The 19,250-nt window shown below is 36.3% G+C and overlaps 9 protein-coding genes across 9 annotated transcripts; 6 read left to right on the top strand and 3 right to left on the bottom strand.

The window, feature by feature from the left end:
- Window positions 1-394: 394 nt before the first annotated feature.
- On the top strand, window positions 395-2,374 carry FDP41_010336 (uncharacterized protein; the record flags this gene model as incomplete). Its single annotated transcript, XM_044700623.1, has 5 exons — window positions 395-1,491; window positions 1,554-1,569; window positions 1,648-2,048; window positions 2,137-2,154; window positions 2,215-2,374. 5 exons carry the CDS (start codon window positions 395-397, stop codon window positions 2,372-2,374), a joined length of 1,692 nt encoding a protein of 563 aa, XP_044567984.1.
- A 428-nt stretch (window positions 2,375-2,802) lies between these two features.
- Window positions 2,803-4,968, top strand: FDP41_010335 (uncharacterized protein; the record flags this gene model as incomplete). Its single annotated transcript, XM_044700622.1, has 4 exons — window positions 2,803-3,433; window positions 3,643-4,006; window positions 4,197-4,613; window positions 4,794-4,968. The coding sequence occupies 4 exons, from the start codon at window positions 2,803-2,805 to the stop codon at window positions 4,966-4,968; spliced, it is 1,587 nt and encodes a 528-aa protein (XP_044567983.1).
- Window positions 4,969-5,163: 195 nt separating this feature from the next.
- Window positions 5,164-6,255, top strand: FDP41_010334 (uncharacterized protein; the record flags this gene model as incomplete). The annotated part of the gene is made up of 1 exon (XM_044700621.1): window positions 5,164-6,255. One exon carries the CDS (start codon window positions 5,164-5,166, stop codon window positions 6,253-6,255), a length of 1,092 nt encoding a protein of 363 aa, XP_044567982.1.
- A 115-nt stretch (window positions 6,256-6,370) lies between these two features.
- Window positions 6,371-8,772, bottom strand: FDP41_010333 (uncharacterized protein; the record flags this gene model as incomplete). The annotated part of the gene is made up of 2 exons (XM_044700620.1): window positions 6,371-7,535; window positions 7,595-8,772. The coding sequence occupies 2 exons, from the start codon at window positions 8,770-8,772 to the stop codon at window positions 6,371-6,373; spliced, it is 2,343 nt and encodes a 780-aa protein (XP_044567981.1).
- A 1,155-nt stretch (window positions 8,773-9,927) lies between these two features.
- On the top strand, window positions 9,928-11,088 carry FDP41_010332 (uncharacterized protein; the record flags this gene model as incomplete). Its single annotated transcript, XM_044700619.1, has 1 exon — window positions 9,928-11,088. The coding sequence occupies one exon, from the start codon at window positions 9,928-9,930 to the stop codon at window positions 11,086-11,088; it is 1,161 nt and encodes a 386-aa protein (XP_044567980.1).
- Window positions 11,089-11,710: 622 nt separating this feature from the next.
- FDP41_010331 (uncharacterized protein) lies at window positions 11,711-13,140 on the bottom strand (the record flags this gene model as incomplete). Its single annotated transcript, XM_044700618.1, has 4 exons — window positions 11,711-12,024; window positions 12,070-12,208; window positions 12,269-12,656; window positions 12,737-13,140. 4 exons carry the CDS (start codon window positions 13,138-13,140, stop codon window positions 11,711-11,713), a joined length of 1,245 nt encoding a protein of 414 aa, XP_044567979.1.
- A 334-nt stretch (window positions 13,141-13,474) lies between these two features.
- FDP41_010330 (uncharacterized protein) lies at window positions 13,475-14,639 on the top strand (the record flags this gene model as incomplete). Its single annotated transcript, XM_044700617.1, has 4 exons — window positions 13,475-13,621; window positions 13,743-13,822; window positions 13,953-14,071; window positions 14,248-14,639. 4 exons carry the CDS (start codon window positions 13,475-13,477, stop codon window positions 14,637-14,639), a joined length of 738 nt encoding a protein of 245 aa, XP_044567978.1.
- A 183-nt stretch (window positions 14,640-14,822) lies between these two features.
- On the top strand, window positions 14,823-16,841 carry FDP41_010329 (uncharacterized protein; the record flags this gene model as incomplete). The annotated part of the gene is made up of 8 exons (XM_044700615.1): window positions 14,823-14,845; window positions 14,908-15,044; window positions 15,222-15,268; window positions 15,445-15,835; window positions 16,028-16,218; window positions 16,355-16,458; window positions 16,551-16,705; window positions 16,789-16,841. 8 exons carry the CDS (start codon window positions 14,823-14,825, stop codon window positions 16,839-16,841), a joined length of 1,101 nt encoding a protein of 366 aa, XP_044567977.1.
- Window positions 16,842-16,953: 112 nt separating this feature from the next.
- On the bottom strand, window positions 16,954-18,915 carry FDP41_010328 (uncharacterized protein; the record flags this gene model as incomplete). The annotated part of the gene is made up of 1 exon (XM_044700614.1): window positions 16,954-18,915. The coding sequence occupies one exon, from the start codon at window positions 18,913-18,915 to the stop codon at window positions 16,954-16,956; it is 1,962 nt and encodes a 653-aa protein (XP_044567976.1).
- Window positions 18,916-19,250: the final 335 nt, after the last annotated feature.

The following is a 19,250-nucleotide window of genomic DNA, read 5'->3' as shown; positions in this document are numbered from 1 at the left end:
CCAGAAGGTGAGGAGGAGTTCTTTAAATTCGGAATAAAAGATGCCTTTCAGTAATACTGAAGTGTAGTCCGCAACTGTGAGTTCAAACCGAAAAAATAATATATTTGAAAGATGTCTTCTTAAGAAGATAGCAACCGTGAGAAAGATTCGAACACTGAATATAATATGGATATCTCACTAAATGCACGCAACGGGTTGTTGCTCAAGCAAATAAATTTACAAATAACAATGCTAATAGAGATGGTGCGTTCAATCTTTTTGAATCATGGATCTAAATAAAAACTTTTCAGGTTGGCGCAATGCGTGTTCTGTGGTTTCTGATTGGACAGCCACTTTACAATGATTTAAATCAAATAAATTCAACAAAAATATTGTTGTTGTTCACACTAAAAAAATGCTCCCTTCGTCATCCTCTCCATACAGAGCCTTGTCGTTGTCAGGATTGGCAATGATGATGATCATGGCCGTGATGCTTGTGAGTCAAACCGTAGAGGCAACAACTCGATCTGAAGAAGCAATCAATCCAAGTGGTGATGATCGCATGGTGGTGGACAATCCTTCAGCCTCAAGCATGCTTGTTACAAGCGCCATCACCATTCTAGTAATTTTGCTTTCTGTGTTTGTCATTTCAACATACAAGGTTTATAAAAGTTATTTGAAGGTGAAAGATATTCCAGGATGTTGGCAATACTTCTTCTCACCTGTGAAAATTCCCTTTTTTGCACCCTACTTTTATATGGGAAATACGGAAGAAACAATTAAATTAGTGAAACAATTTGGAGATAAAGAAACCAAAATTGTTAGAATTTCAATGGTGGACAGAAACACAATATTTATTGTTCATCCTGACATGTTGAAAGAATATTTCTTGACCAAGGCTAACACTTTTGAAAAACCTGAATTTGTGTATCAAATGTTTAATGTTTATGGAGAGAATATATTGTCAGCTCTTAACACGGAATCATGGAAAAAACATTTTAGAGTTTGTAGCCCTGCATTTTCTTCCAAAAATTTAGAATACATGTGCAAGGTTGCAACACAATCATCAGAATTGCTCTTCCAACGATGGGATAAGGGAATTAAGGAGAACAAGCCATTTATTTTACCGCTTGGTAACTTTAGCGATGTCACTCTTGATATTTTGGGAAAGGCAGCCTTTGGTGTTGATTTTGGCGTTTTCTCAACAGATGCTGAGGGTACCAAGTTGAGAGAGGCGATGGAAAATGTTATTAATTATGGAGTGATTGTTAGAAGATTTGTTGGTGACAAATCAATTTTTTATCCACTGATAAACAAGATTTTGGGACTTGATAAGGCTATTAAATTTTGTGGAGATAAATTAGATGAAATTATTAAACAAAGAAAAGAGATTATTAAGAAAGATGGAATTGATAATGTCACTCAAGATATTCTGAGTTTGTTGGTTGAGGCCAACATGTTGGAAAAACTATTGACCGATGATGAGTTGAAAAGCAATGCTTTTATCATGTCGTAAGTAGTGAAATCGCTTTTGGAACCATTACTCTCATTAACAACATTCTGAATGACCAAAGACTTGCTGGCCATGAGGTAAATATTTTTGACATTTATGGACGAATATTCATCAGCATTTTAACATTCACATGATTTTTTTCAATTCTCAATCAGACCACTTCAACTCTTTTAGGATGGACGCTTTATGAACTTTCCAAACGACCAGAAATTGCAAACAAGTTGTACCATGAAATAACTCAAGCCATTGGATCTCGTGATCCAACCTACGATGATTATGGAATTTTGTCACATGTCAATTCTGTCATTATGGAATCATTAAGACTTCATCCTCCTGTTCTCTCCGTTGTGAAATCTGTTGCCAAAAAGAACACCACGATCGGAAAATACAATATACCAAAAGGCACCATTGTTTTAGGTTGGATTGATGCAATTCACCACGACGAAGATGTTTTCAAGAATCCTGAAGAATTCATTCCAGAACGTTTTGATAATCCTGAGTTTAAAGAAAAAGTACAACACGACATGACTTGGATACCATTCTCCATGGGAAATAGGTATGTGACTCTTGTCCAATGTTTCATCAACAATTTGTATGATCTAATCGAACACCCTTAATATTTTTTTATCATTTTTCCAAATTAGAAAATGCATTGGCTATAGGTATGTTTTTTGTTTAATTACAAATTAATTACATCAATTTCTATCATGATTATTAAATAGGTTTGCCCTTCTCGAAGGATGTATGATTTTAACCAAGATGGTTCAAAAGTACAAATTCAAACTTTTAAATGACGAAACTGTGGATCCTGTAAAACCAAAACCTGGTGTGACCATCAGACCCTCTACAAACCTTAAAATTCAAGTCATAAAACGAGAGTAATGCATTGACTTGTTAAATCTTTCGAAAGATTTCCGTAAATCTTTATTGGAATCAATGACTTACGATTTCGAAGACGGACATTAAATTCTCATGTCGTGATCTCACTCAATCTCTTTTGTTCATCAAAAAAACTCAAGAACTTTCCAAGTTCTCGATCAACAAGTGTCGATCATCGACACGTTACACACCGACTCAGTGATCGATCAGTGATTGCTCGAATCCTATCGTTTCAAATCTTTTTAATAATACTTATTCGGAGTTTGGAATCCTTTCATTCTTGTTGATTAGATCGTAACATCAACTACTATTCATATTATTATTAATATAGTATTCTTCAACTTCTCAATATCATCACATCATCATCGTGAATACCATCACAAGTGCTCATCATCACTCATCATCACTCTGAATATTCATCAATGATCTCCATGACTTTATCCTTTCTTTGGAGTGTTGTAAATGATGATGTTTACACCACACTCTTCACAACTCTCGGAGTCATTCTCATTGGATATTTCATTTGGCTCGCTTTTGGTATCCATTCTGAATTAAAGAAACTTGGACACATTCCTGGCACCTGGCAGGTATGGTTTTCACCCATCAAAATTCCCTTTTTTGCTCCTTATTTATATTTAGGAAGTATGGGTTCAATTCCTGAATTGGCTAAAACTCTTGGAGATCCTGAAACTCAAACCTTACGAATTTCATTAGCTCAGAGATCCATTATTTGGGTTTCAGATCCAGAAATGTTAAAAGAACTTTTAATTACAAAAGCCAATCACTTTTCTAAACCAAAATTAATTTATGAAACATTCAATCCTTTTGACAAGGGAAATAATGTCTTGACAGCTCCTCACACTGAAGAATGGAAAAAACATTTCAAAATTTGTAGTCCTGGATTCTCTTCTAAAAATTTGGAATTCATGTGTCAAATTTCTGTCGAATCGACAGATTTAATGTTTAAGAAATGGGATGAACAATTGTCACAAGAAGGATCTTGTTTTGTGTTGAATGTGGGAGATTATTCAGATATTACTTTGGATGTATTAGGAAAAGCAGGTGAGTGGTTGTTGGTAGTGTTGGTAGTGGTGTGATGGACATGATCATTTCATGATTTTTCAATTATTATTTTAATTGAATTCAATGATGATCTGACTGATCGACAATGATTCCATTGAATTTCCTTATTGAATTTGACACATTGAAACCAATAATAATAACACATTCCATGAAACCAATAATTATATTTCAAAATGTAAACATTTTAGGCTTTGGAGTTGATTTTGGAATCTTTTCTTCCAATGAAAAAGGACGTCAACTCAGACAATCCATGGATATCATTATGAGAAGAGGAATGGTTTTGAAAAGATTTGTCAGAAATTATCCATTTCTTTATCAACTTTTATCCAAATGGTCTGGAGCCACACAAGCATTGGAAACATGTTCCAAAATTTTAGATCAAATCATTCATCAACGAAGAGAACAAGTACAACAGAAGAATCAAATGATGGAAAGTCAGAACACGATGGATGAATATGAGAGAAATGATATTTTGAGTTTACTTGTGGAGGCCAACACGAATGAGAATTTGTTGACTGATGATGAGCTTAAAAGCAATGCATTTATTTTGACGTATGTTGAATGATCTTTGTTGTTAACAAATGATAATTTTCAATGATTCTATTTATTATTCATAATGATTTCCATTCATGATTGATTTTAAACATTCATAATGATTTCCATTTATGGTTGATCTTCATATTTAACTATTACTTTCTTTTTTTTTTAAAAAAAATTATTACTTTAATTATTACTTTCATAGATTGGCTGGACATGAAACGACAAGCACTCTCTTACAATGGACCACCTTTGAACTCTCTCAAAGACCTGAAGTTCAGAAAAAACTCCAAAACGAAGTCACTCGAGTGTTAAATGGAAGAAATCCAACCTATCATGATTTTGATTCACTTGAATATGTCAATGCTGTCATTATGGAAGTATTACGTACTCATCCACCCGTCGTAGGAGTTGCTAAACAAGTCTCTAAAAAAGATACTACTCTTGGAAAGTATCAAATTCCAAAAGGATCTTTTATTAATGTATTTATTTTAAATGTTCACAAAAAGGAATCCATTTGGAAGAATGCAAATGAATTTGATCCAGAGAGATTTAAAGATGCTGAAACGAGAAATCGAGTTCAACATGATTTTACATGGATGCCATTCTCAATGGGAAATAGGTGAGTCATACATGTTTTTAGAATTTGGTTTTTTTTAAGAAATGTTGTTGTGTGAAATGTTGTGAAATGTTGATGTGTGAAATGTTGATCTAACGAATTGGAATGATCGAATGCAATCATCATGATGATCGAATGATTCTAACACACACTTGCAAATCATTTGACATTCAATTCTTTCAGAAAATGCATTGGTTATCGTTTCTCTTTATTAGAAGCATGTATGATTTTAACCAAACTTGTACAACGATATGAATTTGTGTTATTGAATGATGAAAAAGATCCAGTGGGATGTTCTGTTCGTGTGGTACAAAGACCAACTAATTTGAAAGTGGCAGTGTCAAAGAGAGAGAATTGAAATTTGTAAATTATATAATATGTATTTTATTGTACAGCTCAGCATTTCCAAGCATGTCACTTGTCAAAATGATTATTTTTGATTGATTACATTCATAAAGCGCATTATAATAATCATCAAAATCAACGTTACAGCACGGAACATGCCAAACACAAAAACTTCATCCGCAAAAAATACCACTACCTGCCAGCTGTCATGAAGTCATCCTTGATCATTTTCGCCCTGTTGGCCTTTGTCTGTGCCACCTTGATGATTCACACATCAACAGCTCAACAACAACAACCAACTCTTTCACAAAAACCAGACCAAGTTCAACAACTTGTGCGTTCCGTCAATTCCACTCTCGCACTTTCCACACCCACCAAGAAACAAAGCAAAGTTCGTTTCTTGAGACAAATTCTCAAAAATTTGAGAGAATTGGGTTTGTTGAAGAATGCTTCCGAACAAGCTCCATACAATGAAAAGGATGCTAAAATTACTTTGGAAAAGATTACGGTCATTGTGAATCATCTTTTACAATTGAAGAAAGATGGAAAGAATGATGATTTGAAGAATTACATTAATGATTTGAAAAAGTCAAAGAATTTCAGAGAAGCTGTACGATTGGTGAGAAGAATTTTGAGAAGATTTTTGAGAAGAAAGGTGAGAAAGTTGGCAAACAAGATTAGAACTTTGGCCAAACTAGTTCAACAACCATCATCCACTGCTGTCACATCTTCTCAAACTACTCCTGCAGTGAAAAATGACAAGAAACTAAAGAGACGATTCGATCGAAGATTTCCAATTGAAAAGTTCTTGAAGAGACTTGAAAAGAATTTAAAGAAAGTGAGATCAGTCCGTAATATCTCTGCCATTTGGAAGAACAGATTCCCAAAACGTTTCCCAAAGAGAAATACAAGAAGCTTTGCTCTTAGAAGATTCCCAAGAGCTGAAAGAAGACAACCAAAAAGACAAGACAAGAAGAGACATTTCCCAAGAAGAAGATTCTCTACCCTTCCAAGAGAAAAATTCGATTTCATTGCGAGACTTGCTAGAAGACTCCAAAGAAGACGTGCTCAACAAAGAAGACAAGCTCCAAGAAGATTTCCAAAAAGATTTCCAATAAGATTGCCAAGATTTACAAGAAGAGTAGTGAGAAGAATCCCTCAAAGAAGACAAGCTCCAAGAAGATTGCCAAGAAATAGAAGACCAGAAAAGCCATTGTTTTATGTTCATAGACAATTGCTTAAGGATGTTTTGACCTCTTATTTGAGAAGAAAGCAAAACAAAAAGCCAGCAAGAGCTTAAACTTGTTCTAGATTGCTGACTCAATAAAGCGGCTGTTGGTTCAATAATTGCGTTTTTGATCAAGTGTCTGATTTATGTGGAGATGATGAGTGGTACAAAATTTTAACACATCCACCTACGACGAATTTATTTCGTTTGTAAGTTCTTCCTTTTTGAGGGCAAGAGCTTTCATAAGAGATGAATATAAAAGTTTGATCTTCTTGTATCTTTTTGCCATGTACTGCATGACATGAAGATCTCTTGAAACTTTGGTCAATTGGTCTGGTTTGGTCATATCACAACCATTCAAATCAAGTTGGCATGCAATGGAAAAACATGGGAAATAAGCTGGAATGATGGCCCCTAGAGCTTCAGGATCCTCATGACTAACATTCATAAAGGCGTCAACTTCTGTGTAAAGTCTTGAAAGTACATTCTTGACTGCTGGATCTTGGTTGTTGATAGAAGAAAGAGTTACTACGGAGGATGTGTCAGACGATGAGTCATGTTTGGACAAATAATCCAAATACTCGAGCAAAATCATCGCATATGCAGTGTGTCTGTAACCCTTGCCTCCATGGATGAGAATAAATTGTTGTTCATCGTCCAAGTTGTAGGTCTTGCTGGAAAGAGCAGCCATTTCCAATGTAAATTCAACCATTTTGAGGTAATTTTCAAAGGTTGTCTCATCAATTTTCTTTTCTAGAAGATTTTTAAATTCTGGATGAGTCTCATGTGAACGGTTGGTTCCATAAATATAATACTTTTCGATCAACCTTCGCAATTCAACAGACCGAATTAATTTGCCAGCTTCATTAGTGATTTCAGCAGCAAGTTTAAATTTTTCTAAAAAGAAATCCCTGTCAATATCAGAGGATGGAATCCAGTATTGAATGAGCTTGTTCATTTCTTGTTCGTGTGAGCTTACTGAGCTAGATGTGTTCTTTCTACTTGTCTTCTTATTTTGAGAGGTAAAGTAATGTTCAACCAAGTCTAAATAAAACCTGCCGGTCTCATCATCTCCCTCACTTGAATGATAGATTGAAAGAATGCAATAAGTAAAGGCCACATGATAATTATCATATCTATCAAACACTTGTTTAAGCAACATTCTTGTCTTTTTATAGGTGATATTAGCTTCTGAGGTTAGGCCTTTTCTCTGGCACATGTGCAAATACATGCTATACAATAAACACAACTTTTCCAAAGGAATAGAGTCACTAGAGGTGAGAGTGAGATCAGAATCTGTTGGAGGGGACATGGAATTCAAGTCCTTGACAACATGCGCAGCATGGCATAACCTTCGTCGTGTTTAAATGTTTGTCATGTATATTACTACCAACTAAAATCGAGTACTTACGATGTGGAATGAGTATAGTCAAATACAACGGTACTTCGTAATAGGTTCTTGTTCATTCTTTCACAAAAATTTAAATGATTTTTGAGAAGGACAAAAAAGCTGTTGGCAGATTGGTTCTCTATGAGATCAATCTCTTTGGATAAATCCTTTCCGTCATTATCAAATTGATCGTCATCACAGAGCTTTACTCTCTTAAACTTGTTGCCACTTTTAGATTGTTTGAGGCCTTCTGTTCTGACATAGAGTGATTGAACTTCAGAACTGAGTGGCGAAGTCTTTCGCTTTCTGAAACTCTTAGTGCCGTCGTCATCAACAACTTCTTCTTCGATGGAGACTGAAGATGTTGATGTACTTGAAGTGTTGGGTACAATAATTTGATGACTGAGAGAATCAAAACTGGTCACCAACTCGTGCGAGAGAATGGAGGAGGAGTTTGGGCACGAATTTGGAAAAAGGAAAGAAGTGGTTAAATTGGAAAAGTCTGATCCCAAATGTGTGTGTCGTGATTTGGAAGCTTGAGACGGTATTGTGGTGTTACTGGAGAATGGAGCTGTTTTGAGGTTGTGACTGTTCGCATAATTGTTGTTGGAGGTGTTGTTGTTGTTTGGGGAGGAGGAGGAGGATGGTGAATATAACAAGGACAAACACTGCAACACGTTTTGGTAGGTTTGGTAATAGGAAGGAGAAGATGTGAAGGAAGGAGCATTTTGGGTGGTAGCAGATGTTGTTGAAGGGGTGGTGAGAGTGGTTTGGAAAAGAGGATTTAGGGTATTATTGGTCATTGAAGAAATAGGTCGCATCGATGATGAACTGTTAAGAAGAGCTTCGAGAGGAGTTTGGGCTGAATTCACACCGTTGAAAGAAGCCGACGACGAAGCGGATGGTGAAGGCAACTGTTGTGTCAATCCTGACGACCAATGATGACTTGGTGATGGAGACAAATGAGAGGGAAGAGCGGTAGTGGAGCTAGTTGATGAGCTAGAAGGTGTTGGCGGTCGAGTCGTCGGAAACGAAGAAGTCATGGTGTTGTTGTTGGTGTTGTGGTGGTTCGTGATGGTGCTCATCATCAACAACATGCTTGTGAGGAGATTGTCGCTTGGTTGAATCTTGTCGTGATTGTTGTGGTCATCCTTGTTGGTCATGGTCGTTGGGCAATGAGTGGCTTGAATTTTATGCATGGGTGAAGAAAAGGAACAAACTTCTACTACTACTCAGAAAAGGTTTTTTTTGTATGAGTAGTACAACTCGAATACCGGAGAGAGAAAATTTACCTATTCGGGTTGAGCTCGAGAATTCGATGTTTGCACTCTCGCTGGGACACGATTTACCTTTCAAAAAACAAGAATTGGTTCTTCTAGTTGTTACAACCAATCGGAAGAGTGTATTTTCTTCAAAGGCAGCAACAGCAACAACAACGAATGCGCTTGCGTTTGGTTGAATGATGTCGTCAATGATCTTTTTTTTCTGCTGTTCTTTCCTCCTCGCATGGATTCCTTTCCAACGTTCGCACTCAATTCTCTGTTTGGCTCTTTCGCGGTCGAGCCTTTGCTCCATAAAGAAACGAGACTGCGACTGAAATTCATGGCGCGATTCAATAAAAGAGAAAAAATGCGAACCCAACTGAATTTTCGTGGTTCAAAGCGACGGCGAGAACATCTCTCTTGCCTCCATTAAAGGCTTGTTGGGAGAGGGTGCTTTTAAAATTGGTGGCGATGGAGATGCGGAAGCGTTGCACCGACGTTGTTGATCCACATTATATGGAGAGAGAAAGGAATCAAAGTGTATTCGTTTGGAAAAGTGTTGCACCTTGACCTCCAATGCAGAACTTTGAATCGGCTACTGATTTACTTAAAAAAAGAAGCAAGTTGGAAAAATGTGGACATGCAGAAGGTGTAAAATACTTGAATATTTGACAAGGATGTTTTATCAATACGATTGTTCGTGTCTGTAAACTGTGGTACTTAATTGGATTGGATTTGTCATAATACGAGTGGTGTGGACGTTATTGCGAACAAAAATTCGGACATGCACGTTATGAGAATCCATTTATTGGTATTGCATTCATTGAGAGCAAGTTTAGTTTCCCAATTTCGTGTCTTTGTGAACGCCATCTTTTTAAGGATCTCAAAACCGTACAGAGGTCGAGGGCAGGTAAAACGCAAGAACATTTGTATCATTTAGAGCAGATGAATTTGAAATGCATCATTCTGGTCTTTGTCATTGGTGTCTTTTAAAGAGTTAGTATTAGTATAATGACATCAAAAAAAAATACCAAGTTCACTACCACCAAATTTTTAATAATACCCTCTCTTTAGTTAAACTCCGATCTCACAATGACTGAAGTACTTGAAACAATTATTATCGACAATGGATCTGGTTTCTGTAAGGCCGGTTTAACTGGTGATGATTTACCTCGTTGTGTTATTCCTTCTGTCGTTGGAAGGCCAAAGAAGAATTTGCCAGCAGGCATTGCCATTGCTGATGCTGGTACTGGAAACGAAAATCATCGTCGACGTGATGCCTATGTGGGTGATGAAGCTCTTTCACAGAGAGACATTCTTTTTTTAGAGTATCCTATTCAATATGGTGTTGTTACCAGTTGGGAGGATATGGAAAAGATCTGGCATCACACCTTCTACATTGAATTGAGAGTTGCTCCTGAGGAACATCCAATCTTGTTGACTGAAGCTCCTTTTAATCCAAAAGCAAATAGAGAGATGATGATTCGAATCATGTTTGAAACTCACTCAGTCCCAGCTGTGTATATTGCCATTCCAGCGGTCTTGTCCTTGTATGCATCCGGTCGCACCAATGGTATGGTCATTGATTGTGGTGATACTGTTGCTCATACGGTTCCAGTTTATGCAGGTCATGCTCTCACTCATGCAGTGTTGACATTTAATTGGGGTGGTAGAGATGTGACGGATTGCTTGATGAAAATTCTCTCAGAACGCAATGGTTACTTGTTTCCAACTCATGCAGATATAGCAATTGCAGTGAAAGACATTAAGGAAAAATTGTGTTATGTTGCTCTCGATTTCGATGAAGAGATGATGAAAGCAGCAAGTAGCATTGAAAAGGTCTATGAATTACCTGATGGAAATACGATCGTTCTGGGCAATGAAAGATTCATATGTACCGAAGCATTGTTCCAACCTGTCTATTTCGGATCTAAATCATCTGGACTTCATGAAAACACTTTCACCTCCATTCATAGATGTGATAGGGATATTAGACAAGAGTTGTATCGAAACGTCATCTTATCTGGTGGTTCAACAATGTTCGAGGGTATGACTGAGAGAATAACAAAGGAATTGGTTTCTATGGCTCCTTCTTCTATGAGGATTAATGCTATTGCACTACCAGAACGTCATTATGCTGCTTGGATTGGAGGTTCACTATTGGCTTCTTTGCCTACTTTCCAAGAAATGTGGGTAACTCGGGAAGAATATGAAGAAGTTGGTGCATGTATTGTGCACAGAAAGTTCTTTTAAATACTCTTTGGAAGTAACCCCCAGCATCTAAATTTTGGTCACTCTTTGTGTATAATAATTTTGATTTGGACATGTTTTACAGACTCTAATTGTAATAGCACTTTAAAATAACATCTGCTCAACTCTCTCTCAATCAAACGAGCGAATTGTTTTTCAAGTCACAACTAAGCAAGGATATTAATAACCATGAATATCAGCAGTATGAAAAACTGAGACATTAAGAACAAGTTGCTGTATTATTATTTATTGTTGGTACTTGGTGGAAATATTGGTTGAATAATTAACTTTATGTGAAGTGTCCTTAACACTCTAGAGTTTAGCTGATAGTTTGGCTTGTAACGCTGTCTAAGCCTTTTCAAATAATCCAAACATCTCACAGCAAGAAAAGGAGCCATCATGATCGAGGGGTAAGTTTTTTCGTAAAATCCAGCCCTCATTATCAATTGAGCTTATGAACTAATTTTTGATTTTTTTCAATGGGAAATGTTCATTTCTTTCATTATGCCAGTCATCACTCCCATTTCCAACATATTCATGGTGAACATTTACTCTGATAATGCAGTCTGAAAGTCGACCATCGGTAATTCTTTTTTCCAAATTTTCAACAAATATCCTTAAACATTCAGTATTTGAAAATTGCGACTCGACACAAAATAATACAGTTGAGGAAGCACAAAGCAAAACCACATTTCATCCAAGGAACGATTTTGTTAGTTCCCAATGTGATTCTTTTCCATGTACAAACTTCTTGAATTTCAAACGAGAGACCTAAACATCCCATAATATTACTTCCACACACAAACAAATTGCTCTTTTTGGAAATCAAATATGATGAATAAACATCTGCATAAATTTGAGAAATATTGTCTTTCACTTTCTTCCATTGGTTGGTACGAGTGACATTCTTTTTCGTACCGATCATTTTGTCCTCCCCGCCTTTAAAAGATGCATTCCAAAACATACATTCAACATGTTACTTACATCCATACACATCTCCACTTGTCGAAAGTATTAAGGTATGCTCATTTCCAGTGACTATTTGCTTGAGAAAAGAATTTTCGAATGGAAGAGTAATTTCCGTGAGTGCTTTGTTTTTCGAAAAGGAAAGACCTCCTCCTAACTACAAGTATCGCTAATGATCAATACACATTGGAATATTCGTGAAGAGTATGTACCTTACCTGTCCCTGTTCATTGTTGCCCATCCCAAATACTCTATTGTGGTTACTTATGAAAAAGCAATGGCTAGCACAGCAAGCAATAGACTTTATGAATTCCTTTTCTCTTAGGTTATTAGAAAATAAATGTGAAATATCCTCCCAAACTGCCTCCTTAGTGATACGATACAGGTCATTCCTATATCCAACTGCATAGGTAATACTTTTTGTCGATTTTATGTATCGAATAATACTATTCAAAATTAGCTCAAGATTGGATGTAAGTGGATCGATTTCTAAAGCATATAACTTTCCGCTATTAGTAAGAAAGTAAGTATATCTTAGAGTAATTTCCACATCTTCGACAAATTCTGATGTCTTTGTGAAAAAGTGATCAATGCAATAAAAATTACTGTAATATATCAATACATTCATATATAGATTCATCATGTCAAACATGACTCTACCTAAAATGACCAACGATGAACATACCTAAAATACTCAATTCCATCAATATGTACTTTTCTTGTCTCCTCATTCACTTTCCGCTTGTGACTCAAAAACACTCGATTATTTGAAGTAAGTATCACACATCCGATATGATTTGCACAAATTTTTTTAATTCTTTCGCAAGAATCACAATCAATCATATCAAACAGTTCAAAATTCATTCGAGTTGGTTGAAAGAATACTTTAGGAGATTTCATCTCAAGAGAACCTGTTCCAATAATTCGTTGTCCCGAAATTAAAAAAGCCTGGCGATGACTCTCATTCTTTTCCAAATCAAAATATTCGGAATCGCTTGATATTATATCACCATACAATCCACTCTTCCACAAATGAGCCTCTCTTGTGTGTTCTCTTGATTTCATGCTGCGTTCAATATCCGAGTACATTTTACAGATCTTCAAAGAGAGAGGCTCCAATACAAAAAAAGAGAATAAATTTTTTGATGTGGTGAACGAGTACAAGCTCTGGTTCGAACAAATTCAGATGGTCCACATTTTTCAACGTTATTGAAGATGCACTTCCATCATTGCTGATGGTCTTGTGGATCCTTCCTCAATGATAATTATGATAAACGATCCTCTCTTGTAACGAGGCCCCACCTCCACCTTTAGCGCCCTTGAAATTCTCTCTTTCATGAAAACCCCGCACCAAAGATTCACGCTGAGGAAGAAGAAGCCTCAGCTCTCGATTTTAATCGGGCATCTTCTCCGAAAAAAAATCATGCAAACCAAAGCCTTGTTCGTGTTGGCTGCTCTTCTCCTTGCTGTTGCTCTTGGATCAAACGCTCAAAGAACTCCAAACTTTGTGGTGGATCAATTGAGAGGAACTCTTAACCGTGCAGGAGGTGGTTCTTCTTTTGATTACTTTGTAAGTATAGTAGTATATTATGGAATGATGATAACAAATATTTGCTGAATCACGACATCTTTGCGCGAACACGACGTCGTGTTGTGTGTTGATGAATGTTCATGATGGAATTGCGAACTAGGTGTTTGCAATGACTTGGCCAGGAAATGCTTGCCGCGAGTTGAGTCCATGTTATATTCCATCATCCACCTCGGATTTCACGTATGTAGAGTTTAATTTTGCCTCGTTGACCCGAGCATAATGATCTAATTGTTCGTTGGCATGTGATGGCACGCACGGAATGTTTCTTTCATCGCACCATATTATGATGTTCGTATCACCACCATAATAGTATTCACGGTTTGTGGCCTAGCCGTTACACTGGTCCACAAGGCCCATTCTTCTGTGGAGGTTCCTTTGACTTCAGTCAAATCCAAGATTTGGTCCCTGATTTGAACAACTATTGGACTGGTAAGTCTAAAATGCAACAAATTTATTTGTATTAACTGTTTCTTTCAATTTGGCAATATGATCATACCTTGGACACACTCTAAAAATTACAATTTTTGCAAAATGCCAAACCATCAACAATCTAACAACATTTCACATGTTGATATCACTCAATCATACATTGCTAATATAAACAGATTTCAAGAATGAAGTTCCATCATTTTGGCAACACGAATATGAAAAGCACGGAACCTGTGCTGCTTCTCTCCCACGTATGGACAATGAGTACAAGTTCTTCAAGTCTGTCCTTGATTTAAGAAAGAGTATGTCAGTTCTTCCCAACTTGGCTTCTGGTGGTGTCACTCCATCTGACAGCAAGGTGTATCACATTCAACAACTCAAGAGTGCTATGAAATCTGCTGGTTATGGAACTCCTGCTCTTGCTTGCTATCACGGAGAACAATATATTACTGAAATGAGATTCTGTACTGATAAGAATTTGAACTTTATTGATTGCCCAATCCGTGATCAATGTCACGACACTGTCTTGTTGAACCCAATCAATCCTAACAACCTCAAGAGAAAATAGAATTTTAAAATTTGAATTGTCAACAACTGACAACAAATCATTCTATAAATTAATATTTAATTTATTGACATTATCTTACGATGAGCAAATCAGTGATGATCACCGAAACGGCATTCTAATTGCCGCTTTCACTCGACCGTCATTCCAAGAAACGTGCTGTCAAGTGTCAAATCCAACAAAAAAATGGTGTTTACGTTAGTGTACGGGTAGGTGATTCACAACAAACATCTGTGGACATCATCAACAATTTATCTTGCACAAACAACAGTCTCGGTGAGAATATGGCTCATCAATTGTCCAACGAAAATGATGAGAGAATATCCACTCCGAAAGAGGTTCTTCGTTTGAAAGATAAAAAAGTGACCAACGTTGGATGTGGTGATAAATTCACAGTATTATGCACAGGTAGGTGAGAAAGAGCATCTGGTTATATTCATTGTTTGAAATGATGATACTGCCACAATGGAATTTATGGCTTTCAACAACAAAACACATAAATTTGGTACTGTCCATGGTGTAACAAAACCATTGAAACATATATTCAATCATTGCCTTTTCATCATGATTACCACCAACACACAGATGATCATCTTCTTTATACCATCGGAGATAACGATTATGGTCAATTGGTGAGTGTTGTTTTTTATCTCGTGAATGAAAAAGGAGAGAGAGAATTCAATGTCAATCAATACTACTACTACTACTACTACTACGAACACTACAATTCTTATGATTACTACAATTTGGATGATCCCTTCCACGACTATTGTCCTTCCAACTGTTGTTGTTGTTGTGGTCAAATTAGAGTTTGGGACATTTTCGTGCGTGTACTTCTTGGACCAGTGTCAATTTAAGCATTCAAATTGAGTCACTCGTGTGTGGAGATTATCATTCCATGCTCTTATCGGATCGAGGAGAAGTCTATGCTTGTGGACGTTCCGACAAGTATCAAATTGGATTTTCATCGACCGATTCTGTTGCCGAATTTAGACGAGTTCCAATTAAGGAAAAAATCAAACTCATTTCGAGTGGTGCGAGTCATTCCATTTTCGTCACTGTTGACAATGAAATTATGGCATGTGGAGATAATACATATTCTCAAATTTCTTCTAAAAAGAAGGAAGTATTCAAGAAACCTGAAAAGATAAAAATTGATGAATTGAAAGGAAAGAAAATCAAATCGGTTGCATCAGGATGTAAGTTGAGAGAATATTGAATATTATTAATATTGAGTATATTATTATTAATATTTCCATGAATGGATTGAACACACGAATTTTTATAATATTGAATATTATTAATATTTCCATGAATTGTCACACATCTCTATACCTTGAATGGACAACCATGGTCATACGTGCATGATGAATATTTAACAATTTCCACAGATCAACATACCATCTATTTAACTGAGGAAGGAAACGTTTTTTGTTTAGGAAATAACACATTTGGACAGTTAAATATTTCACTTGTGAGCATTAATAAGGCAGGACAAGGACAAATAATTGAAAGTATTTCATGTGGAAGTTTTCACTCGGTGGTAGTGACTGATAAGGGAGAGGCTTGGGCTGCTGGAAAGGTAGGTTATTGAGGATGTGGCATGATAAAATCCTACGACTTATTAATGTCAAATATGATCATGAATCTATATTTGATATGAAAATGAATTTTCATGAATTCAATGAATATATTTTTCAAATTTCACACACATACAGAATCGAAATGGAGAATTAGGAATTGAAAATGATGGAAGCAATGTCAAGGATGCAACTAGAATTAATATTGGATCTGATGTCAAGATTGACACTGTCAAGTGTGGGTGAGTACTTGTGATCAGGATGTCATGGTTCAATATTGGGAATTACTAATCATTTTATAATTTGCTAACAATCATGATTGAATTTACTTTAGAAATCATCACACTGTGTTACGATCGACAGAACAAAGAATTTACTGTGCAGGTAAAAACAGTGGAGGTCAATTGGGATTAGGACATCTTGATAAGACATTCCGAGTGAATGAAACAAAATTCTCATATCCAGTTTCAAAGATTGGTGCTGGTGGATGTAAGTACTAGTACAAAATAACACCATATTTAAGAATGACTATTCATTCACACTTGAATGGAACAACATGTTTTCACAAAAAGACCATTCTGTGTTTACATGTGAGGTTGCTGATGACATGATCGAAAATAATTAAATCACACACTTTTGTTCTTCATCTTGTTTTTGATAGTTCAGGCTGGTAACAATCTTTCCATTGCCAATAATTTAATAAATGTAATTGCTTGCAAATCCATCTGCAGTGCAAATTACCATCTTTCTGCATAGGCAGGGTTGACAATAGCTTCTTGTAAATATTGCATTCTTGTTTGAATCATGGGAGAAACAGCAAGGACGTTGGGATCGGTAGACTGTTGTGTCTCTTCCAATAATTCCTTATATTCTTTAACAATATCCCTGTAGTGATCCTTGGAGCGAGATAAGAACTCTTTACACATGACTTTTTCAAACCTTAATCTAGGGTCATTGTCATAGGTTTTAATATATTCTTCAAGCTTTTCCATGCAAACATCAGCATAACCTAGTGAAATCATTGCATTTGCAGCAATAACAATGGCTGTGACGATTGATGAATTGTCTACAAGACCTTGGAACTTCTCAACGGGAGATAGCACGCCAAGAGTTTGTTCAAACATATCACACGCATAATATGCTTGAGCCTTTGACACCAAGTAATTGAAATCACATGGTAGTCTTGAAAATGATTCTACTTGTGCAAAGCATTCCAAAGCCTTGGATCCATATTGATGGCGAAATTCAGGAGACAGATCTGATTCAGCAGTAGCATGCAAAAGCATACCTTTCAAATAATGAATTGGATAGAATTTAAGATCATTCACTCGTGCGTTCTCTGGAAGCAAGGTTACCTCATTTTCTTCTAATCGTGTTTTTTCCAATTTTTGTAAATAATGTACTTTAGCTTTTTTCATTACTTCTAGAGCTTGATCACAAGTCTCCACTCCTTTCAAATAATTTTCTACGACCATATTTGCATCCAAAGGCTCCGTATTAAGCGCCCGATAACATGCGGCCTTCATATGTAAAATATATGGATTGTTTGGGTTAATTTGCAAGCACTCGTCCAATGCTGAAATTACTTTGGTTTTGTCTGGAATAAAGTCGATTTGTGACACCATTTCACAGGCTTTGATAAATGCTCCCAAATGAATGGGTAAGTTGGTTTCCAAATCCTCAAACCAATCAAATTCATCTTCAGTATAAGTTTTTCGCAAATAGGAGTAAGCATTACGTTGTGCATCATAGGTGATTGTGGTCGAGTAGTCAATATCTTTTTCAGGCTTCTTGGCTGAAATATACAGCTGTTTCACTCTGTTGTACTCTCTAACAACTTCCTTTATGTAGTTCATGAGAGTTTCGGCATTGGTCATGGTTGGACAGTCTTTCAATCGAAGAAACAAAAAGTAAGCGCTACCAATGAGACTGTATCTATTGTAAGGATATAAATCACCTGCTGGATAAACATAAGCACTATAGGAAATTTGAGCTTCTTGGCTCTGGAATAATAGAAACGTGTCATCCATAACTCCTTCTGGATAAATAACTGTTTCTGCACGCAATTCTTCTGGTCTGATGTACTTTTTCAACGACTCCATATCAAACCATTCTTGTATTATTCCTTTTGCTGCCAATAGTTGAGCTTGTTTGCTAATGTTCAAAATACCCATTCCGACGGAGGATTCATAAAAAGATTTCGCTTTAGAAACAGGTGTATGAACATCAGGAATGATTTCCAAACAAAATCTAATTAAATTATAGATGGAATCTACTATTTCAGCTGGAAGTTTTTGTTCTGGTTTTTCATTCATCGCTGCTAACACTGGACCCAATTGTGTGGTAATGTTTTTGAGTAGCTCTTCTGCAGTTTTGAGTTTCCCCAAAAGTTCAATCTTTTCAGATTCCGAATGTTCTTTACTTTGAGTCTCTTTGACCTTCTTTAAATCGAAAAATTGTAAGCCATGATGAGTATGAAAATATCTTTTGATTCCGTTTTGATATTTTGCAAATTCATTCATCATCATTGTTGAATTTCTCATCATCATCTTTTGGTTGCATCCGAACACTGCATGATTCAAGCAACCATCTCCCATGAATGATGGTTTAGTATTGTTTTTAGAGATACCTCTCAAAATCGTGCTTCTGGAAAGTGAAACATTACGAGAGAAACTTTTGCAAGCAGATGATGAGAACATTTTTTTTTTGAAAATGTCAAAAACAACTGGCTATGCATTTATTTGATAGAATTTTCAATCGTTTCTCATAGCAGTTCTTGATAGAGTCCAAGGTTTGTTCATACCATACACTTCAAAATACCTGTCTGACGGGCTTGAATCTTTAGTGAGAACATCCCCGATCAAGCAATGCCTGTAAGACTTGTTCAGGATGTTTGAAAATTTTGTAAACTCCAAGCACCACCTTGTTTATGTTTGATAGCATGTCTTTGGAGTTTGCTTCGAAGAAAACAAGATTGTCTCATGACGCTCCAAGAACCAAATCTATTGCAATTCGTCTCTTGTAAGACCCTGAC

Source organism: Naegleria fowleri, assembly GCF_008403515.1.
Source record: "Naegleria fowleri strain ATCC 30894 chromosome Unknown tig6, whole genome shotgun sequence".
NCBI lineage: Eukaryota > Heterolobosea > Eutetramitea > Acrasida > Naegleriidae > Naegleria > Naegleria fowleri.
Note: the sequence above shows the minus strand (reverse complement) of the source record. Positions and strands in the feature narration are given on the sequence as shown.